This window comes from Macaca nemestrina, chromosome 4 (genome assembly GCF_043159975.1).
Source record: "Macaca nemestrina isolate mMacNem1 chromosome 4, mMacNem.hap1, whole genome shotgun sequence".
NCBI classification, from domain to species: Eukaryota; Metazoa; Chordata; class Mammalia; order Primates; family Cercopithecidae; genus Macaca; species Macaca nemestrina.
The window spans coordinates 175,432,822-175,454,954 of record NC_092128.1 but is presented as its reverse complement, the minus strand read 5'-3'; the positions used below and the strand labels follow the sequence as shown (position 1 = coordinate 175,454,954).

Genomic DNA, 22,133 nt, shown 5'->3' with positions numbered 1-22,133 from the left:
TTTGTGTTTCACCAGGGCTTAGGAAGACACATCTCTTATTTGAGAAATGGCATTGCATTGACGGGTGTCACACACACTCTGGGAGGAGTTGCCATCTCAGCCTGCCTCCCGAGTCTCCTGTTGTGAAAACACGGGCCCTGGAAGTCACTGCCTGGTGGCTGTGAGCCCTTCTTTTCCCTGCTGAGGCTCGTGCTCTTGTTCTCACAGCTGGGCAGAAGCGTGGGCCCGCCCCTCCTGCAGCTCTTCCTGGATCTCCTCAGGCGCCTGGTTGTCCACTGTGAGCAGCTGGATGCCCAGAACCAGCAGAGATGTGAGGCCGCCCGGGCCGAAGCCGACCTCTTCCTGGACATGGAGTCTGCGGCCTCACTGGAGTTGGCTAATGATCAGGTACTCCCACAGGTCGCCTGTTAGCCTGTTCTCAGAGTCATGGGTAATGGCTTTCTCTTCACTTCTGGTTAAAAACAAACATGGGTCCATTGTGGGAAAGTCGGGAAATGCAGAAACTACAGCAGAGATCATAGAAACTTCCTAGCACCCGCCCAGTGTGCGATTTAATTTGGGCATTTCTGTTTCCAGTTGCTTTTCTGTGCACCGTCACCCTCCCTGCAGACGGCTCTCTCTCACGCTGTGTGAGGAGCCTGCTGAGAAACAGTGTGAATAGCTGCAGCTTGTGTTGAGTGAAAGGTGGGCAGCGGGTACTGCTCTTCACAGGAAATAGACCGCTCTGAGAAGCAGCAGCCTTCCTGTCCTGTTGGGAGTCTTGGGGAGCAGACTGTTTAATTGGGGCCAGGATGACTGTTTCTCTCACAGTTTGCCATGTAACCTGTGTTCCCAGGTTCAGGAGGCAGATACGTTCCTTGTTTCACAATCTAATTGAAATATACACTTTTTTCCTTTGAGTTCCGAGTTGTCTTTCTGGGAGGTATTTGCTTGGGAGGGACCACCTGTTAGCCAGTCAGCGTGAGGCAAAGCATTCTCAGTATGTGATCGTGCTTTGCTGTTTTTAACTGGTAAAGCTTGAGTGGAGACTGTGATAGGCTCCTCTTTCCTTCCCTGAGAATAAATGAGGGAAGAAAATTTCTTTCTGTCTCTGGGAACTGGTGGAGTGTCGCTGGTGAGGAATCAGTTCAGGAGGGCTATGCGGAACAATTGAATGAAATTGTTCTCTAATCCAGCAAGGGTGCTCACCTGCGTTCTGCTCAGTGTTTACTCAATTGGCCAGGTCAGAACTAGTTTGGGGGTTTGTGGGGTCACTCGAGGCCCAGTCTCCTCCTGACAGTGGAGACAGGATTACTTTCAATTCAGGATCGTAGACACACGGTGGTTTAATCCCAACCCACTTTTCCCAGACACATGGTCTCATCTAAACTGACATCACCCCAGCTGTAAGTAGACACCCCTGTCCCTCAACCAGATTTATTTAGGAGGGCAAGGCCACTGAGGAGAAGCCAGCAGCTGATTACTCTTACTCACATGGTGGGGTTTCTGCACGGCCCGCCCCCCACACTGAGTGACCGTCGAGAGCCCTTTTCCCATGCTGGAAATTCACCCAGGCTGGGTTCTTCAGACACGTGCTCGAAAATGTGGGTGGGGCACCAGCCAGGTCACAGTCCAGTGCTGCCAGGGCAGATGGAGTGCCTCAGGCGATTGTGGTACCACTGGATGACTGCGCTGGCTGGGCTTGGCTAGGATGCCGTGGGCACCCTGAGGGGGCATGGAAATGCGGGCTTGAGGATGGAATGGGTTAGAGAAGGGGCCTCTGCTCTCTGTCCTGCTAACAACAGTGAATACTTGTGTGGCAGCGGCTGTCCCCTCTTAGCCCTGGGCCTCGTGTGACGTCTGTGCCTCGTCACTGCCTTTCAGACGCTGGAGGAGGTGCTCGTGGCCGTCCTCAGGCACCCCACCCTGGAGGGCTGGTTCCTGGCCCTGGAGCAGCAGGCCCTCCCGCCGCACTCGCTCAGCCCTGTCCTTGTGAAGCTCCTGGCCGCCCACTTCAGTGCAGGGCTCCTCCAGCTGCTGGCGGCGAGTGCCCCGATCCTCCGGAACATTGGGCAGCTGGGCCTTCTGGCCAGGTACTTAGAGGCCATCACCCAGAGCGTGCTGAAGGAACTTCAGAGCAGGAGAGAGGGCCCGGCCACATCGCCACCAAAGACACCCCTGCAGCTGGAGGCCCTGCAGGAGCTGCATCCATACATGGAGGGTGCCCAGCTCCGTGAGGTCACGCTGGCCCTGCTGAGCCTGCCTGAGACCCACCTGGTGACCCAGCAACCCACGAAATGCCCCGGGAAAGAAAGACACCTGAATGCTCTTGGGAAGACCCTGGTGCAGCTGCTGACCTGCAGCCCCCAGGATCAGCTGCAGAGTGGTGGGCTCCTGTGGTCCTCCGAGTCTGTGAGAGGCCTGGGGGCTCTGCTGCCCGCGCTGGCAGTGGACGAGCTGGACACAGTGCTCCTCCACACTCTGCAGAGAGAGCCTGTGCTGGCCCCCGCGGTAGGGGCTGATCTGCTTGACTACTGCCTGGCCCGGCGCACGCAGGCGGCCCTCAGCATCGCTGCCCTGCTCCTGCAGGAGAGCTGCACCCACCTGCTGTGGTTCGAGCAGTGGTGCCTGCAGGCTGGCCCAGGGCTCGGCCTCCAGGGGGACCTGGATGACTTCCTCCCCCTCATCCATGTGTACCTCCAGTGCAGGATGCGGAGCCACTTCACACGCCCAGCAGGAGGTAAGGGAAAGGCTAGCTTTGGGCAGCTGGGAGTCTTAAGTTGCTCGGGCTAAGAAGGTGAACTGCATGGCCATTTTTAAACCCTAGAAATTCAGTTTCTGGGATGTGGGTTAGTTTCCAGTGTCCAGCACAACTCTGAAGATGGAGAAAGATGGAGTAATTCTCCCCAGTACCCTGTCTCCCTTCAGTCTCCGTACTTCGTGGCCTGAGGCACAGCACCTTGTGCCCCATCAGGTCTGAGTTCCCCTACATGAAGCTGGCGGAGTTGGGTGCAGTAGCTGGGGCTATTTAGGACTGTCCTGTTACATTGAAGGAGTTCTTGGGCACCAATCCATCCCATGTCCCAGGGTTCCCCGCCCTCTGGGGAGATGTTGGTGAGTTGATGTTGAGTCGAGGCAGCCTGGGTTCAACTTTCTCTTCTGTCTCCACTCACTGGGTTTCAGAGCTGAGGCACTTTTTGATTACCCCAAATTTAATATAATTCCCTTTTGTCGAATGTATGGATGATTTTTACTCACCACTTTGCCTCTGTTTCGTGTAACTCCATATCACTGATGGCAGAGGTTTTAAAAAGTAAGACAGCGCCCTGCAACTAGGGTTCTAGTCAGTGGTGCTTGACATACCTGTCCTTGGGCACTTAGTCCATTTAACAGTGATATAACGGAATACCTGAGGCTGAGTAATTCATAAAGAAAAGAGGGTTATTTGGCCCATGCTTCTGCAGGCTGTCCAGGAAGCATGGAGCTAGCATCTGCGTCTTGTGAGGGCCTCAGGCTGCTTCCACTCATGGTAGAAGAAAAAGTGGAGCCAGCTCTGCAGAGATCACATGGCCAGAGGGGAGGCAAGAGGCACAGGAGGTGGCAGGCTCTTTTTAACACCTGGCACTCTGGGAACTAATAGCGTGAGCCAGAGCTCATTCACTCTACCACAAGGACTGCACCAAGCCATTCATGAGGGACCTGCCTCCATGACCCAAACACCTCCCATTAGACCCCACCTCCAACACTGGGGATCACGTTTCATCATGAGATTTGGAGGCGACAGACATCCAAACCGTAACAGCTACTCTCCCTGTTACCTGGCTTTGAAGAATGAATCCCATGTGAACTGAGAACCTTGGCACTCATGGTCTTATCATGAGCTTAGAAATAGCGGCTATGGCCAGGGCCCCCTGGGTTGAAGAGTGTCCAGCAAGAGTGTTGACTGATGAGATAGGAGAGGACCCTTGAAGGAGACAGGTGTGCCAGTTTCCATGGTGTCAGTACTCCTGCCATGGCCAATTTCAAGCCATCAGTGTGGCATCGCCAGGGTCACAGGATACCTAAAATACAGCAGCCAGTTCCTATGAGCTGGTCCAAGCTGGCTCCAGCCCACCATTGAGTGTGATGACTTCTCCTTGGTATCTCTGCCCTAGTGTCCTCTGCTGTCATTCCTGTCTTGAGGAAAACCCTGTGGAGGCAGCTACAGAACAGGCTTCTTAGCACTGACAGTCCCCTAGCGCCTGGGCCATACCAGGAGATCCTGGCACAGCTGGTCCCGTTTGCACGAGCCAAGGATCTCAGTGTCCTCATGGACCGCCTGCCCAGCTTGCTTCACACCCCAAGCAGTCACAAGAGGTATGAAGGCTCAGATTGGTCGCAGGATGTTCTCCTCTCGGCTTCACTTTTCTCTTTTTTAAATTCATGGAGTAAGTCATTGAAAAACTGCTGCATTACTGTTGTGCTGATCAGGCAGTTCCTACGAGAACTTGACTTCCAGGCATCCTGCCTGGAGCTTGTACATCTCCATAAGTGGATGGTTGAGTTGGATTCCCTGAGAGCCGTGGATCTCAGCTGGGGGTGATTTTTTCCCAGGGGACAATTGACAATGTCTGACATCTTTTATTGTCACAACTAGGATGAGGGGGTGTTGCTTCTGGCTTCTAAAGGGTAGAGTTATCTGTCCCATAATGTCAGTAGCACTGAGGTTGAGAAACCCTAATTTAGACAAAGTCTGGATATACGTATCCTTTTCCTAGTGTACTAATAGTATTTCCCTTGCTTGTAAAAATTCTGGTATATCTTTGGCATTTGAGTAAGAGTCTAGGGAAGCCTGTGATTCCTGTGAGTGGGTAGTGTGGGGAGCAGGACTCAGCATCTATCCCATATGGCTCTTTGTGATGCTGGATTATATGTAAAGTCAGAAGGATTTAGGCCTCCTCTCTGTCTCTGACTCTCATCCCCTGCTGCAGGTGGATCGTGGCTGACTCCATTTCAGCAGTTCTGGAAGGGTCAGCAGAAGAGCTATGTGCCTGGAGAAGGACCCTTTTGGAGTCCTGTGTGAAGTGGCTGATTGTATCTTTCAATGGTGGCCAGAAAGATGATGACAATACTCAGGATCAGGAGAAGCAAATGCTGCTTAGATTAAACGCGTTGTTGGTAAGTGTCTTTTCTTAGAGATCCAGATTAAATTTCTGTGGGAAAGAGTATGCTGGATAAACCAAGCTATAGATGCATTTCAAGCCAGGTGGCATGAATATGGCCCTGTAGGAAATGAGAGGGGCTGTGTCTGTGGCAGAGTGGCAGATACCAGATAACCCCAGAATTGGTGAACCATCTTTTATCAGGAATGGATGTTGAATTTTGTCAAATCCTTTTTTCCATCTAGAGATGTTGTATAATGTCTTGTTTTTTGATTAGTCTACTAATAAGATGAATTACATTAACAAATTTTTGAATGTTAAACCAACCTTGCATTCCTGGGATAAGCCTGCTTGATTTTGATGTTTTATTTTTATATATTGTATGATTTGCTAATATTTTGTTAAGAATTTTTGCATCTGTGTGCATGAGGGATGTTTGTAATTTTATTTTCCTGCAGTGTCTTTGGTTTTAAGGATTAGGTAACGCTGGCCTCATAAAACAAGCTGGGAAGTTTCACTGGGTTAATAGTTTCACTCTAGGTTAATAGTTTTTTCCTCATTTAAGTATTTCAAACTTGTTGCTTTTCTGTCTTCTGGCCTGCTTTGCTTCCAGTAAGAAATCTGCCTTTCTTGCCTTTGTTTCTCTGTGTTGTGTCTTTTTTCTCTGACTGATTTTAGGATTTTTTTTTTTTTTTGGCATGGTTTAAAGCAGTTTGATAATGATATACCTCTGGATAGTTTTATTCAAGTTTCTTGTACTTTGGGTTCAGTGAGCTTTATGTTCTGTAGGTTTATAGTTTTCACAAAATTTCGAAATATTTGGCCATTATTCCTCTCCACCCTGTGGGTGGCTTGTTGATGGAATGACAGACTGGGCTCTTTTAGGGGATTGCCTCCCTCCTTGCCTGCCTTTTCTTTTAATTGAGGTAAGTTTACATATTTTGAAGTATCCAGAAATATGTGTACTTCATATATCTGTGTACCCTACATTCCTATCCAAGATTTTCATCTCCCAGAAAGTTTCTTGTGCATCTTCTCAAAATCCGCTTCCCTCCAAAGCAACCACTCTTTTGATTTCTGTCACCCTGAGGTTGTTTTGCCTGTTTGAGACCTTTGTAGACTTGGAACTGTGCAGTGTAATCATACAGTGTGTCAGCTGTGGTGCATTTCACTTCTTTCAGTTCAGTGATGCTTTCCAGATTCATCCATGTAGTGGGAATGAGTAGTTTCTTACTTTTTGTTGCTGAGTAGAATTCCACTGTATGATATCCACCCTCCTCTACCACGCATGCAGTTTGGCATTACTGGTTTTTGTGATCATAAGGCTAAAAGACATACTCATTGCAAGTATTAACACTGCAAAAAATACAGAAGAAGGAAAAAAAAAACTCCCACTACCCAGAGTCCATCTCATTATAAGTTTGGTGAATTTCCCTCTAGAGACCTTGTTATATATCTGCGTGTATGTGATAAAATTATGTACAATTTTATGTATTATTGGGATATTATGCATGTTGTGTGTAGCCTGGTCTTTTGTTTCTTTTTAACATAGTACCATATTTAGAGATTTTTTTTTCCCACCTGGTGACTGTGGACCTGCTGTGACTTTGTTGGTGAGTGGTAGATGGGTAGATGTACCATCATGTATCATGCAGCTGTATAATACTGGACCTGTAGGTGGTTTTCCGGTTTTTTTATTATGATAGAAAATGCTGTGATAAACATCTTTGCGTGGTCCATTTTTGCATACTTGGCCAATTATGTCCAGCTGTAGGGAATGCCGGGGGAAAGAGAACATGTATTTAAAAATGTGATGAGACAGGCATGGTGGCGCGCGCCTGTAGTTCCAGCTGCTCTGGAGGCTGAGGCAGGATGATCGCTTGAGCCCATAGCTTCTGGGCTATACCCATTGGGTTTCCACACTAAGTTTGGCATCAGTTTGGTGACCTTCTGGAGCAGGAGACCACCAGGTTGCCTAAGGAGAAGTGAACTGGCTTAGGTTGGAAACAACAGGTCAAAACTCCTGTGCTGATCAGTAGTGGGATTGCACTCCAGCCTTGGCAACCTAGCAAGACCCAATCTATTTTTAAAAAAATAAATAAATAAAAGTAACGAGTATGAGATAGGCCTCAGCTGATGGGTCCAGGATCTCCTTGTATCTCCTTGTGATTTCTGGAACTGTGGCCTCCACTGCACAGCCAGCCTGGTGGGAGGCAGCAGCCTGCACACACACGGCCTTTAGCTGGTCTCTCTGGAGCCACATTGATCCTCCAGTTCCACAGACCTCTTCATGTCATCCAACCCTGTGTCCTGGAGGCTGGGTAGAGATGTCACACTAGTGGGTTTCATTGGCTATTTAATAAAAGGCTAATTACAAATCTATTAGTGCTATTTGAAATGATAGACAAAGGAAAAAAATAGGACTACTCAGGAAATTTCCTTTGACTATTTGATAAACACAATTATGCTGATAAAATGTCAGAGCTACTAGCAGAAATAACCAAACAATTTTTTTAAGTTAAAAAAAAAAACCCAAAACCTGCATGCTCTTGTGGATTGTTTGGATGACTGTGTTTTGTGTTTACTGAATGGCTTTAAGTGTAATTTCATATTCTGCATTTTAGTTTTTGTTTTAAGATTAATCTCGGTTCTGCTCTCTGCCCCTGCAAGTTTGAGATGTCACATGCTTATCAAGAATTGTGCAAACAAGAGTAACTGCTCAGTGATTTTTCCCCACGCACATTAATCAATTTGTATGCCTATTCTATTTAAAAAAAAAAAAAAAAGTGTTGTACAAGAGTCCGGAACAGAGGAGGTGCTGGGTCAAATCACAAGGGTCGGAGCAGGAGGGGACACCGGCGTTCCTCTTTTCAACCCTTTGATCATGGGTTTTACAGAGGAGGAATCAGGCCATGGAGGCAGATGCCCTTTCTGAAGGCTCTGCAGCCGGGATCTTTTAGTATTTTGTAGATTGAGATGTTTCATGTGTATTTCTTACTTATTTTATTCATAGCATGCACTTAATGAAGTTGATCCTGGTGATTGGCAGAAATTCGTGAAGACAGGACTCAAGTAAGTTGATTTTATTTTCTTAGAGCCCTTCAGTAAAGGTGTGAATGTCGTTCATCATGCGAAGCCTCTTTTATAGCTTGTCATTAGCATAATCCAGGTGGTGGAGCAGATGTCACCTCATTTTTAGAGATAGAAGCTGAAGAAGTTAAATGATTTGCCTCTTGACACAGGGTGCTTCTGATGATGAGAGAAGCGGTCTTTTAAAAAGAACTATTTAAAGAAATGCAGAAATGTGCAGAGAATAATAGTAGTGCCCACATTTAATAAATACTGACAGTCTTCTGTGTTTGTCCTGTTTCTTTCTCATCCCTCTCTAACCAAAGGTCAATAGTCTTCCGAGGTTCTGCTTTGTCTTGTCAATATCTTCTTTTGTATTTTCATACACTGAGTGTTAGTATGTTGTTAAACAATATTATTTAGCGTGTTTAACATTTTACACTAATGTATCATTCTTTATACATCCTTTTGTTCACTGACATGTTTCTAATTTACCCATGTTGATACTTGTAGATCTAAGTCGTTCATTTTTATTGCAGTAGAATATTCGGTCATCTATATTCCAGTTTACTTAGCCAGTCCTCTACTGACAAACGTCTAGGCTGTTCTCCCTCTTCTCCCCTTTAAATCACATCTCTCGCTCCCTCCCTCTCTTTTTCTCTTCCTCTGTCTCATTCTCTCCCATTATAGTCTTGTAGTCTCTATCATGTCTCTTGGTGCAGAGGCAACAGTTTCTTGGAGTGGACTGGGGACTTACTGGCTTTTAGTGTGGGTGCATCTTCAGTTCTAGATGTTCAAACTGCTCTCCAAAGTTGTTGAGCAAATTTTTTGGTTTTGTTTTTGAGACAGAGTTTCACTCTTGTTGCCCAGGCTGGAGTACAATGGTGCGATCTCGGCTTACGACAATCTCCATCTCCCAGGTTCGAGCGATTCTCCTGCCTCGGCCTCCCAAATAGCTGGATCCACAGGCACGCACCACCACGCCCTGCTAATTTTTTATATTTTTAGTAGAGACGGGGTTTCACCATGTTGGGCCGGCTGGCCTCGAACTCCTGACCTCAGATAATCCGCCTGCCTTGGCCTCCCAAAGTGCTGGGATTACAGGCATGAACCACCACGCCCGGCCAGTGAATTTGCACTCCCAACAGAGTGTGTGTTAGGGTTCATTTTTCCCTCACATCCTCCCTGACCCTTAATACATTCCAGCTCTTCAGTTTGGGGCAATCAGATAGTCATGCATTATTTTCATTTCCCTGACCATCCTATGAACTTGAAACAGAGAAAAGTATTTCACACAAGAGGAGAAAGAGAAGTGAGGGTGGGTGCCAGGTTAATGACGACCATAGGTTACCATCACAGAATTATGATATTTCTTTCTGTCTTAGGTTAAAGTTATTTGTGTAGGACTGAAAAACACTTTTTTTAGAGCATGTTGCTTTCCTTTCCTTAGTGGGTTTTGAAGGGATTTAGGACATAGAAGGCTTCTGAACCATTTGATGGAAGTTCTGAATAGGGGACAGTGAGGAAGGAGGGAGGCTGGGCAAGGTGACCTGGGAGGCACTAAGTTGCCTCTTTCTCAGGCGCAGCTGTTATCATGCCTCCTGGCGTTTCCACTGAGCAGGAAGTTCGTTTGGTGTTTGAGTCATAAAAATAAATGCACTGCATCCCTCCCTTGTTTTCAGAAGTGCTCCCTGTGTCAGTGGACAGACAGGACGTGATAGAGCCATGCAGTGCCATGTCAGTGGTAGAGCCTAGATGGTGGGTAGAGGATATCCACTGCAAAATTCTCAACTTGGTGTTGTTTGAAAATTTTCTTAATAAAACGCTGAGAAAATGGCCGGGCGCGGTGGCTCACGCCTGTAATCCCTGCACTTTGAGAGGCCAAGGTGGGCGGATCACCTGAGGTCAGGAATTCAAGCCCAACCTGGCCAACCTGGTGAAATCCCATCTCTACTAAAAATACAAAAATTCACCAGGCATGGTGGTGCATGCCTTTAATCCCAGCTACTGTGGAGGCTGAGGCAGGAGAATCACTTGCACCTGGGAGGCAAAGGCTGCAGTGAGCTGAGATTGCACCACTATATTCCAGCCTGGGCAACAGAATGAATTAAAGACTCTATCTCAAAAATAAATAAACAAATAAAATACTGAGAAAAAGAATTTTTATTGTTTTCTATAAAATAAATTTTCCCTTTAGCAAAGCTCTTTTCCCTTTGACTCTCGCCACCTAGATTTCGGTACCAGGACCGCACATTTTTAAAAACACTCCTCACCGCCATACAGCTCCTGTATGGCCCAGAAAGCTCCGTGCGCACGAAGCTCATCCAGCTCCCGGTGGTCCACATGATGCTCATGCAGCACTCGCTGTTTCTGCCGACTCTACTGAAGTCTGACGGAGAGGAGAGCCCAGACAGCCAAGTAAAAGGTGACCCCTCACCCCAGCCCTTCCATTCCAGATCCAGATTTTATCCTGATTTCCTTATACCAGCTGCACTGAAGCTCATCTCCCTCAGGCTCTCGGAGCTAAGGAAGCATTGCCAAGACAGTCTTGGAATGTTTTATTTCTGTCAAATCTAGGGTCAAGAAATGTCTCCTGACTTGTCGTCAAACAGCAAACACAGACCTGTTTTCAAGGCCATAACTGGCGTACAGAAGTCGTGTTTGAGATCTTAGTGCCATATCATGGGCTCATGTTAAAATCTGGGACAGGGGAAGTCAAGTGTGGAAAAAAGTGTGGGTGTCTAACCTGAGAGAAATGGATTAGTTGCATGAAATTTCTGCTCAGGAAGATTGAAACTTTTATCAAGGAAAAATGGTTAGAACTTGCCCATTGACAGTTCGGTGGTAAAGAACTTCAAAAGTCTAAGTTTAGGCTCCATCCCTAATTCAGTCAGTATTCATTCATTTTAGTGCTCACAGGTCGGGTGTCAGAGAAGATAATCCGAGGGTTCCCGCCCTCTTGAAACCACGCCTTTTAGACATAAAATTCACACCCAGAAGTATTAGCAATCACCACAGGGCCGGACTGTAATAAACTGCTATTAATAAGTCGAAGACAGCCATCAGCCACATCACTGGTATGAGTAGTAGAAAAACTAAAAAGGGCTGCCCCCTTCAATTCAGGCAAGAGTAGACAGACTAGAGGCTTCCGTAGCACAGTCATGGGGAGAACACGGCTGGATTGAAAATCCGTATTGGCTTAACATTTGGGAGGGGGAGTGTGCAGGGGCTGAATTCAGCCTTGTCAAAGGCCTAGGAAGAAAGGTGATTGTGGAGATGTCTTAATTGAAAAATAAGTGGGGGGCTGGGCGCAGTGGCTCATGCCTCTAATCCCAGCACTTTGGGACGCCAAGGAGGATCGCTTGAGCTAAGGAGTTCAAGACCAGCCTGGGCAACGTGGCACGACCCCATCTCAAAAAAAGAAAATAATGATAACAGAAATAAGTGGGGAAGGGATTAGATGGCAGTCCACACACCAGTGTTATTCAGAGGGGGAGATTTCCAGCATTTCGGTGTTCCCTGGAAGGCTCTCTTCGCTGCTGGTGTTCAGGGTGTCTACTTCACCATGCCGTGTGTTTCAGGGTTGTTTTCTTGCAGAAGCGCTGGTGGACCTGATGTTGACAGTGGTGGAGATGTGCCCCTCTGTCTGTGAGAGCAGCCATTTTGCCGTGCTTCTCGGGGCCTATGGCGCCACTCTCAGTGTCCTAGGTGAGGGTGTGAGGGCTGGGTGGTGTGAGCAGGGGGAGGGTGTGAGGGCCGGGGTGGGGCTGTAAACGGGGAGGGAGTGAGGGCCAGGGTGGGGGTGGTGTGAGCAGGGTAGGGAGTGAGGACCGGGGGTGTGAGCAGACATAGGGAGTGAGGGCCGGGGGATGTGAGCAGAGATAGGGAATGAAGACCGGGGGTGTGAGCAGACATAGGGAATGAGGGCCAGGGGGATGTGAGCAGGAGGAGGGAGTGAGAGCAGGCGGTGGGAGCAGGGTGAAGATGTGAGGACCGGGCCATTTGAGCAGGGGAGGGTATGAGGGCAGGTGGTGTGAGCAGCAGGAGGGTGTCAGGGGTTCATCTTTCTAAACCGATCCTGCTTTGACTTGTAGATCAGAAGATTTTACTTCTGCTTCGAGCATATGAGCGGAACAAGCTCAGCCTCATCAACTTCAGGTGAGTATTGAGCTAGAGGTGGACTAGGCCTTGAGGTCTCAGCCCCCTCTCCACACAGCGAGCTCCAGACTCGAGATTTTCTCTCATTCCAGTTTGGTTCTCAGGGAAAGAGTGAGGCAGGCAGCACTCCCCTGACTCACACCGGCTTCTGCATAGGCTGCTCTGGGGAAGCTTGGCCTCATGCCATAAGGCATCTGGGCAGGGACACTCCAGCTGACTGATGGGTGCCTGTCCATCTGGAAATGCCCCAGGCTCACTGGCGGCTAGGCTGAGGTGTCTCATTTGGCTGATTTTTCTGAAAACTTTTCTCCTCATGCCTTTAGGTAGATTGACTTATGCCGTAGGGATTTCAGGGGAAGTGTCAGGGGGCCTAACCATGCATAAAATCTACTCTATTTTTGTTTGTGCATGCGTGCTTGTGTCTGTGTGTGTGTGCATGTGTGTGGGTAGGTGTGTGTGTGCACGTCGGCCTCTCCTGGGCTCCCAGCTTCTTGGTCAGTTGGGCTTTGGTCCTGCAGGGCTGAGTGTAACACCTTTCCCTGTGGGCCCTGCCTCACCTTTACAAGTGCCGCACCTCAGCGGGAGCTTGATCGAAGGTGCCATTGATAGAATGCACTTTTGGATCCCCTTTGCTGCCCTAGAGTCTTCTTTTCTCCTTGCCATTTGGGACTAGCACCGGAACATCTGCTCCATATGTACGTGTGTGTGTGTGTGTTCAGCCAGGAGGTGGGCTGACTGAGCCAAGGAAGATCCTTCAGGAGAGCTCGGAGGGAGGAGAAAATGATTTCCACTTCAAAGTACTTTGTTTAAAGATAAGAACTGTATCAGCTCAGAAGCGATCTCTGAACCCTCCCCACTACAAAAAAAAGAAAGAAAAAGGAAATGAAAACATTTTTTTCTGTCTCTTAAGAACGCCCAGGGCTTGCATAGAAACTGTCTTCCTTTCTCCTGCGCCAGCCTCGCTCTTCTGACGTCAGACCTGGTGCTATGTCAGTTATGTCCTTTCTGGAGTAGAACAGTCCTCCTTATGTGAGGAAGAGGGGAGAGCAAATCGGAGGCGGGTTTTATCACAGTGCAGCATTGGTCCAGCTCCCCATTTCTGCAGGAGAGCACCCTCTAACCCAGAGAGCAGAGAGAGCCAAGCAAGGCTGCCCTGGGAGTCGCAGATGGGGCTGGTTGTGAAGGGAGTCTAGTTTCAGCTCCCGGGGGAAGAGTGAATCAAGGATTTGTCACTCACTGGCTCTGTGGCTCTAAAGGGCACAGAGCATTTCCGCAAACAAAATAAACATCCCGTCCTTAGATGAGGGAGCAGGCCTGAGCTTGGGGTGCTGCGCTGGGGACCTTGGACGCTCCGTGGTGGCTCTCCCGACGGTCAGTAGCGGGCAGTCTGCCGGTGTGCCTGGCGCATGGGCTGCCTGCCTGCCAGAAACTGAGGTGAACAGCGAGCATCCCTGAAAGGATGATTCTTTCCTTTTCTAACGTTAGTGACTGTTGTTGACTCGCACAGAAGCAAACCTGTATTTAGAAGAATTTTGTTTAGAAGTATTTAGCTCTATAGATGTTACTTGAGTGCCTGGAGGCGCTGGGCTTGGTGCTCTCAGGAAAACCTACAGGAATGAGATACAGTCTTCCTGTCTGCTGAGGGTATCAGACTGTGAGAAATTTAACATTTTTAAAGTGGCAGCTGACTCACGCCCCAAGATGTAAACCAGCTCTTACAGAAGCACCAAGAGCCAGGCTCTGTGTGCTCAGGACCAATTTGTGCCAGGGTTGGCATTTGGCAAGTCAGAGGGATTTAATTGAGGTGAGGTGGGCAGAGGGGCCTGGGACAGCAGGAGGAGGAAACAGCATGCAGGAGGTGGAAAATCAGGACATTTGGGAAAAGGGTGAGTAGCCCGGCTTATCGGGGTCATCGGATGTGTGCAGGGAAGCAGGCAATGGGAAGGCCAAATGAATTGGCAGTAGAGGGTGGAAGTACCAGACAGAAGCATTTCCATTCCATCCAGGAGACAGCGGAGAAGCAGTCCTCGTCACAGCTGGGCTCTGGGCAGCGGCCTGGCAGCAGCGGGGCAGTGGATGGGGGAGGGAGGAGAAGAGTTGGCGGAAGCGCTAGGCTAGAGTCATTTTCTAGGAAGAAGGCAAGGTGGCCTCTCACAGCTGTGGTGGAGGTTGTGGTGTGAAGGTTGTCCACAGCATACACATGGTGGGCGTAGCCGAAAGGCTAGTGTAGGCAGACCTGGTTCAGTCGTGGCCACATGTGAGCAGTGAGAGATCAGGATTCTGCTGCTGTGGTCTAGCATGGACTCAGGAGCCAGACTTCCTGAGTTTGAATCCCAGCCCTGCAATATACCATCTGGGCAGGTGAGCAGCTGAGCAACTTGCTTAATCCTCTCCGCACCTCTTTGCCCCATTTGAACATGGGAGATAATAATAGTGCCCACCTGATGGAGCCATTGGGCAGATTGAGTGAATTGATCTACGTGAAGGACTTAGAATAGGCCTGCACATCATAAGCTCTGAGTAGACACCAGCTTCTGTCATCACCGACACTCACCCACCCTCAGCATCACCCTCACATAAGCTGTGATGGGATTGAGTGATGTAACATGTCACATGCTCAGAACAGCACCTGGTGTGAACTGGCGGCCTGACAACTGCCTGTTGTTGTTATCAGGATGAATTCTGTTCCCGGGGGGCTCTGTGACCAGTCTCTTTTCCCTTTTCTGGCTCTAGGGTGCTGCTGTGGGGCCCAGCGGCTGTGGAGCATCATAAGACATGCCGGAGCCTGGGCAGGTCATTGTGGCAGCAGCCGAGCGTCGGGGACATCCTTTGCCTGCTGGACCGGGATCGGATGATGCAGACCATCCTGCACTTCCCCCAGAACCGGAGGCTGCTGCCCTCTGAGGTGCGGCTGCTGCTGTTCTTTCCCTACCCACCCCGTTGCCCCAGCCGCAGGGGCTCCATCTGCACCCTCAGCTTCGTTTTTCTTGTTATTTACCATTTTATTAAGTAAGAATCTTATCATATTTAAAGGTACAGAAACCAGACCCTCATAAGCCCACCACCCAGCTGCGACAATGATCTGCACTGGCCACGTTTGTTCTGTTTATACCACTCTGCTCCCCTGCCCCCAAGGAGATGATTTTGCAGCACATCCCAAGGATCCTATCATTTCATGTACAGGCACTGCTTTTAAAGAAGTACTTTGTTTTATGCCCTTAAATATTCAAAATAATTTGAGCTCTGGCAATAGTGGGTAAACAGTTACGCCATACAGGTTGAGAATCTCTAATCTGAAAATGCCACATCTGAAACGTTCCAAAATTTGAGGCTTTTTGAGCACTAACATGAGATAGAGACGCCTTTGCTTTCCTGAGGCTCAGTGTACAGAGACTTTGTTTCATGCACAAAATTATCTTAAATTCTTGTATAAAGTTACCTGCAGACTATGTATGTTATGTGCATATGAAACCCAAATGATTTGTGTGTTGGTAGACTTGGCTCCCATCTCCAAGCTATCTCATTATGTATGCAAATATTCCAAAATCTGAAACACTTCTGATCCCAAGTGTTTCAGATAAAGGATACTCAACCTATATTACCTTCGTGAGGTTGAATCACACATTTTTGTTGGTTTTGGCTCTTTCAGGACACACAGGAGCTGATATTCAAAGACAAGAGCAGGGTGGATCTTGATGGCCTCTACGACCCCTGCTTTCTCCTTCAGCTCTTCAGTGAGCTGACCAGGCCAGGTAACTACAGCCTTCTCTGGGGTCAGGGCTTGCTATGCGTTTGCTATGCGTGACTTCTCAGAGGTCAGGTTGATTATGGTAATTATTGCCACAATTACCAGATGAGGACCTGAATCTTGGAAATAATTCTTAAGGGATCTTCAGCCACCCTCTCATCTGTTCATTCCAGTGATTTTCAGCAAAGTCAGTTAGTATTTTGAACATACAGTGATGTAAAAAAAAATTGTAATTTTAAAATCTGGGAATGTCCGATTATCTTTGATGTTTCCCTAATTCCTAATGATGAGCATTTTCATTAGTTACTGGTCAAATACCAACAGAAATGAGAGATTTTATTCCTGAAAATGAGTCAGCCTGCTGAGGTTGCCTTTTTCTTGGCTTAAATACATTTTGGAAATTATGTTTTGTGTCTAGTAGCCTCAGAGCGGGAGTTCTTGTGGGTGGAATGGGTTGTGGAGAGAGAAAGAAACACGTACATGTAACACACATTGAGAAACACTGAGATTGATCTTCCCAGGCTGGTCAGGTCTGTTGGTTGGGGGCATTCTGACAGTGTGCAGGATAGCTCATTGTGGCTTGAATTTGCATTTTTCTAATGGCTAATGATGTTGAACATCCTGTGGCTTATTTGCTGTCTACATATCCTCTTTGGTGAAATGTCTGTTCATGCCTTTTGCCCATTTTCTAATGGGATGTTTTGTTTTTTGTTTTTTTAACTATTGCATTTGGGGATTTTTTTTTTTTTTTTTTGTCTTTCTTTTTTTGACTATTGAGTTTTGAGTGTTGTTTATATATTCTAGATACTAGTCCTTGAAAGGATTTGTGGTTTGCAAATATCTAACAATCCATAGCTTATCTTTTAATCCTCTTAACAGGCTCTTTCACAGAGCAAAAGCTTTTAATTTTGATGAAGTCCACTTGGTCAGTTTTTCCTTTTATGGATCATGTTCTTGGCATCTAAGAACTCTGTCTACCCCTAGATCCTGATAAATTTTTCTTATATTTCTATCTAAACGTTTCTAGTTTTACTCTTTACGTTTAAGCCCGTGATCTGTTTTGAGCTCGTTTTTCTGTGAGGTGTGAGGTCTGGGTCCCGATTCTTACTGCTTCACCTGTTGTTGTCAGTTGTTACAGCCTCCGTGTGTTGAAAAGTCCATCTGTCCAGCTTGTGACAGATGGGGGTCTCAGCTGCTCACTGGGCCTCCGCAGGTCTTTCCTGGTGGGGACGAGTAGAAGTCGGGGCCACCGAGTCACTGCTGGGCATGCTGAATGTCCTTGCTCTCTGCTCGGCTTCCTCTGACACCCCAGTGGGGTCAGGAGGAGTGTACTGTCACTGCCCAAGAGAGGAACATCCTGCCTCTCTCCTTGGCCTTCTCTGATGCCACCCCAGCAGGGGATCTGGGGCTCCTCCTTCCAGCCTGGCAGGGTTGGGAGTCTAGGCTCCACCTTTGCTGATGTGCCTGGGAGTGGGGCACAGTAAAGTGTTTGGCTGAAGTATCGCCATTATTGTCTCAAAGTTTTCTGCTTTGTTAGGCAGCCTTTTTTCTTTTTCTTTTTTTTTTGTTAGAACAGACTTTTGTTGTGGCCTTTGTGTGTAAGAGAGCCTGTCGACGTTTCCAGGTTGCTGACTTGAGCTCTAAGTCTAGGAGAGATGAGGCAAGAAGACAACCCCGGAATGCACTAGCTTGTTCTTTGGGTCTCAAGGTCTCTGTCTGGTCTGCTTTCTTTCTACCTTCCAGAATCATCTTATATTTGTTCTACACATGACGCTCAGTATTTTTCGTTCTGCTTGATAGGAAGAATAGGAAAAAGCGTGTCTATCTTGCCAGAATTGGGAAGTCTAAGTTCATTAATTTTTAACATTAGGTAATAGATTCACAGTTTGAAATTCAGCAGGTGCTGAAGGGTGTACAGGGAAAATCCGCTTCCTGCCCTACCTCTGGCCATAGTTTCCTCATTCTAGAGGGAGAACTGTTGCAGTTCCTCATGTTTTCCAAGGTGCAGCTTGAGCTCCCAGTGGGGTGTGCTGGGGGCGTCGGGGCACGCATTTTGCTTCTGTGCTGGTTCGCACGATCCCTGAATGGACTCCCAGACTTCACAACTGGGGAGATTTAGGTGCACTGGGGAGACCGTGTTCTACTATTCATCCTGTTTTCCTCCTTTTTAAACTTGAAATTTTCTTTTCTCTACAAATGCTCCTACTTCTGAATAGATTTACCAGTCCTCTATCGGTGCCCTTTGTATCCCTTTTAAAAAGATCAAAGAGGCTGGGATTTCATAGAGATCTTCCCATCAATAGGCCTTTGTGTTGGCTCTAGCTCCCCTTGGTGAGCACTGTGGTTTGTTGCTGAAGCTAGATTTTGTTTGCAAGAGAGCAGAAGGCATTTCATACAAATGTCAGATTACGGTAATAGCAAACGGATATCTTAATTGCCCTGATGGCGATTTTAAGCAGCAGGCTAACTGCAGCAGATCTCCTATTCTGTGGCCAGGAAGCTCTTCTGATTTCCCCTGTGCCTCAGTGGCGCTGGCTAAGTCTGTTACTCATCAAACATGGAAATAAAGTTTCCGTACTCTAAAAAAATGCAAGACTACTAGACATTTTAACTTTAGTGAATTATGACAAATCATTTAGTCTGTCCTCTGTCTCACAATAGAGCTTTCAGGAGAAAAAGGCTTGGAAAATGTTTAATAGCAAAATCAGAATGTTAATTTTCATGAAATCTTGAGTAGTGTACTTCCCCCCAACCCCCCCTTGGTCTGGGAGGACTTTTTTGAAGAGCTGTCACTAGTAAATGGTCTTTCAAATTAGGAAAATGTACCAGGTACCAGTTGCCTTATGTTAAATTTCCAAATACATCTATTTTAAGTTTTATTGGTTTAATATAGGTAAAAAAATTGCAGAACTTGTCTGTCCCAATCTTGGAAAGGAATTGCAATAGCCAAAAATTTACACAAAAAATTCATATCAAAGTAGAACGTTTCAAAAGGTATAGAGGTGGAGAGGGAAATGGATATACCAAAAACAGAAACAAAAAACCACTGCCCGAAAAGTACGTTTATTAGATGTTGCTCTGGGCATCTTGTCATCCTGAACAAAAAATGGAGGCCTGGTTTTTAAACAGATTTCATTGATTGCTGAAGGGAAGCATACCCATTCGTTGGAAGAGGCAGATTCCTGGCACTGAAATAGTTGAAGTGTGACATATAGAAAAGTCAGTGGTAGTGACACCACCAGCCAGATCAGGGCATAGAACAGTAAGCAGCTCCTCAAGCCCCTCCCTCCCTAGAAGGGGCCAGCATCCTGTATTTGATCTTAATGTAAATGGCGATACACATGATGCAATCTTTTCTGCCAAGCTGCATTTATCCCATGTTATATTTGTGCGATTCAGCTACCCAGAGTGTAGCAGAAGTTCTGAACAGTATGTTTTTACTTCCTGCGGTGGCACCTGGTCCAGGTATTGCTAAACTAACTATAATCCTAAATTGATCATACAATTAATTTTTATATGTGGCTGCCAGTCTTGAGAGTAATTACAGTCTCACTGCTCCGTTTTCAGCCTTTTGCTGGAAGTGGGAACCTGTTTTCTTAACCTTATTGCTTTCCTTCTCTGAGTCCTTGGCCAAGAAACAGGGCCAACCAAGGCTGTTAGCAATGGCAGTGACAAATGCTTTTTCCACAGTGAACTCTTGTCCTCAACAGAACTGGGCTGAAATCTACAGCTCATAATTCACACATGCCACAAGGCAGCCAGAGCAGGAAGCCCCGTTTGCAATTCTCTGAGCCTCATCACCAGACGACCAGAGCGCGCGGGTTCCTCTGACTGTTCTCACTGTGATGAGTCTAGCCCAGTGGGGTGCCTCTGGGGGATATTATGGAAAAAAGAGGTGTAAGGAAGATTTCTGATGCTCCAACAGCACAGTTACACTGCTACTGAAGCCCACTAAAACTGGGGCACATTGTTTTAAGAGTCAGGGTGTCACTCTGTCACCTAGGTTGGAGTGCAGTGGCACAATCATGGCTCACTGTATACCCAAACTCCTTTCTAGCCGTCCTCCTGCCTCAGCCTCCTGAGTAGCTAGGACTGCAAATGTGCACCATCATGCCTAGCTAATTTTTTTTTTTTTTTAGTAGAGACTGTATCTCTCTGTGTTGCCAGGGGAACTCCTGGCCCCAAGTAATCCTCCCACCTCAGCCTCCCAAGTTGCTGGGTGAGCCATTACACCAAGTTTTGGGGCAGTTTTAGTTTTAATCCTTGATAACTTGTCCTGGTTAAGCCATTTTGATCTGAAGGTCTGTTAAGGCCAAGTTGCTATTCATGAGGTTCTTGAAACAAAGAGAATGGCATTTATAAATATTTTTAAATAGCCTATTATGTTTTCAACATTCTGAGGGCAGCTCTTTTCCATAAGTGTTACAAAGCCAAGATTTTCATAGACTAGCAGAGATGAGCACAAAACAGAAAACTGACTTTTCCTCATGGACACGTGGAAAATCCATTTGTCTTAGAATGTCAGTGATTACTAAAAATATCCCAGCCAGCTGAGTATTAGCTGCTTTTAGTGAGTATAAACTAAATGTTTAGACTGTTCTCTTTCCCAAATGTAGTCCATTTACCTATATTTGTTATGTACTTACGTAGGTGTCTCTTAAATACATTTCTCCCATCTTTTGTAAAACAATATAATTTTATCTAGTTTGGTGCTTTTAAAGCTTTTGGATTTCTTTTCCCCTCTTATCAGAAACAGTCACTTGTGAGAAATAAGAAAATTAGGATGGGCATGGTGACTCATGCCTGTAATCCCAGCACTTTGGGAGGCCAAGGCAGGCTGATAACTTGAGGCCAGGCGTTTGAGACCAGCCTGGCCAACATGGTGAAACCCCATCTCTACTAAAAATATGAAAATTAGCTGGGCGTGGTGGCACATGCCTGTAGTCCTAGCTATGCAGGAGGCTGAGACACAAGAATCGCTTGCACCCATAAGGCAGAGGTTGCAGTGAGCAAGATTGTGCCACTGCACTCCAGCCTGGGCGACAAAGGAGACTCTTCTCTTTAAAAAAGTAGAAATAAGAGAATTAGAAAATTTTGTTCCTAAACTGCTATGCCCAAGAGTCATCTGACTATGCTCTTTTCATCCTTTCACTTTTAGTCTATGTCTTGATATTGCAAATGGGTTTCTTGAAGGCAGCATGTACCTAGGTTCTGCTTTTTATCTAATCTGACCATCTCTGCCTTTTAATTGGAGTGTATACATCATTTATATTTAATGTGATTGTTGATCTGACTCTAAATGTCTTTTGTTGACTTTTAGCTGCAACTTTTGTATGTGTATGAGTGCATGCATGCATATTTTTACTGGTTGCTTTAGGGTTTATAGTACACATCTTCAATCTATTACAGTTTATCTTCAAGTGAGATGATACTACTGCATGTACAGTATAAGAACCTTGTAACAGTATAGATCCATTTCCTCCCTTCTGGCTTTTCTGCTATTCTTATCATGCATTACACTTCAGTATGCTATAAACCATACAATATATTGTTTTTGCTTCAAATTGTCATTATTTTTAGAAGAAATGTAAATATTTGATATTTGCCATATTGCTACCATTCCTTTGTGTAGATCTAGATTTCTATCTGGTATTGTTTTTCTTCTTCTTAAAATACTGCCTTTAAGAATTCTTATAGTTCAAGTCTACTGGTGACCAATTATTTTAGCTTTTTTGTGTCTGAAAAAAGTCTTAACTTTTGAAAGATTTTGATGGGGTATAAAATTCAAGATTGACAGTTTTTTCGTATAGTACTTTAAAGAAGTTGCTTCTCTGGTTTCTGAATTGGTTTTTTTTTTTTTTTTTTTTTTTGAGACGGAGTCTTGCTCTGTCACCCAGGCTGGAGTAAAGTGGCGCGATCTGGGCTCACTGCAAGCTCCGCCTCCCGGGTTCACACCATTCTCCTGCCTCAGCCTCCCGAGTAGCTGGGACTACAGGCGCCCGCCAACATGCCCAGCTAATTTTTTGTCTTTTTTAGTA

At 46.5% G+C, this 22,133-nt stretch overlaps 1 protein-coding gene across 4 annotated transcripts in view; it reads left to right on the top strand.

Annotated features, from left to right (window-relative positions):
* The window catches only part of LOC105472723 (URB1 ribosome biogenesis homolog), a 79,979-nt gene that overhangs the window by 42,241 nt on the left and 15,605 nt on the right, over positions 1–22,133 (top strand). For all 4 annotated transcript variants that reach the window (XR_011622793.1, XM_071095612.1, XM_071095611.1 and 1 more), the window contains 10 exons: positions 208–387; positions 1,864–2,719; positions 4,134–4,335; positions 4,950–5,136; positions 8,134–8,192; positions 10,421–10,614; positions 11,787–11,897; positions 12,284–12,347; positions 15,081–15,252; positions 15,997–16,099. Coding sequence is in view for 3 of the 4 variants with exons in the window: in XM_071095612.1 (XP_070951713.1) it covers positions 208–387; positions 1,864–2,719; positions 4,134–4,335; positions 4,950–5,136; positions 8,134–8,192; positions 10,421–10,614; positions 11,787–11,897; positions 12,284–12,347; positions 15,081–15,252; positions 15,997–16,099 (2,128 nt within the window). In the remaining variant the exon portion in view is untranslated. The remainder of the gene's footprint in view (positions 1–207; positions 388–1,863; positions 2,720–4,133; positions 4,336–4,949; positions 5,137–8,133; positions 8,193–10,420; positions 10,615–11,786; positions 11,898–12,283; positions 12,348–15,080; positions 15,253–15,996; positions 16,100–22,133) is intronic.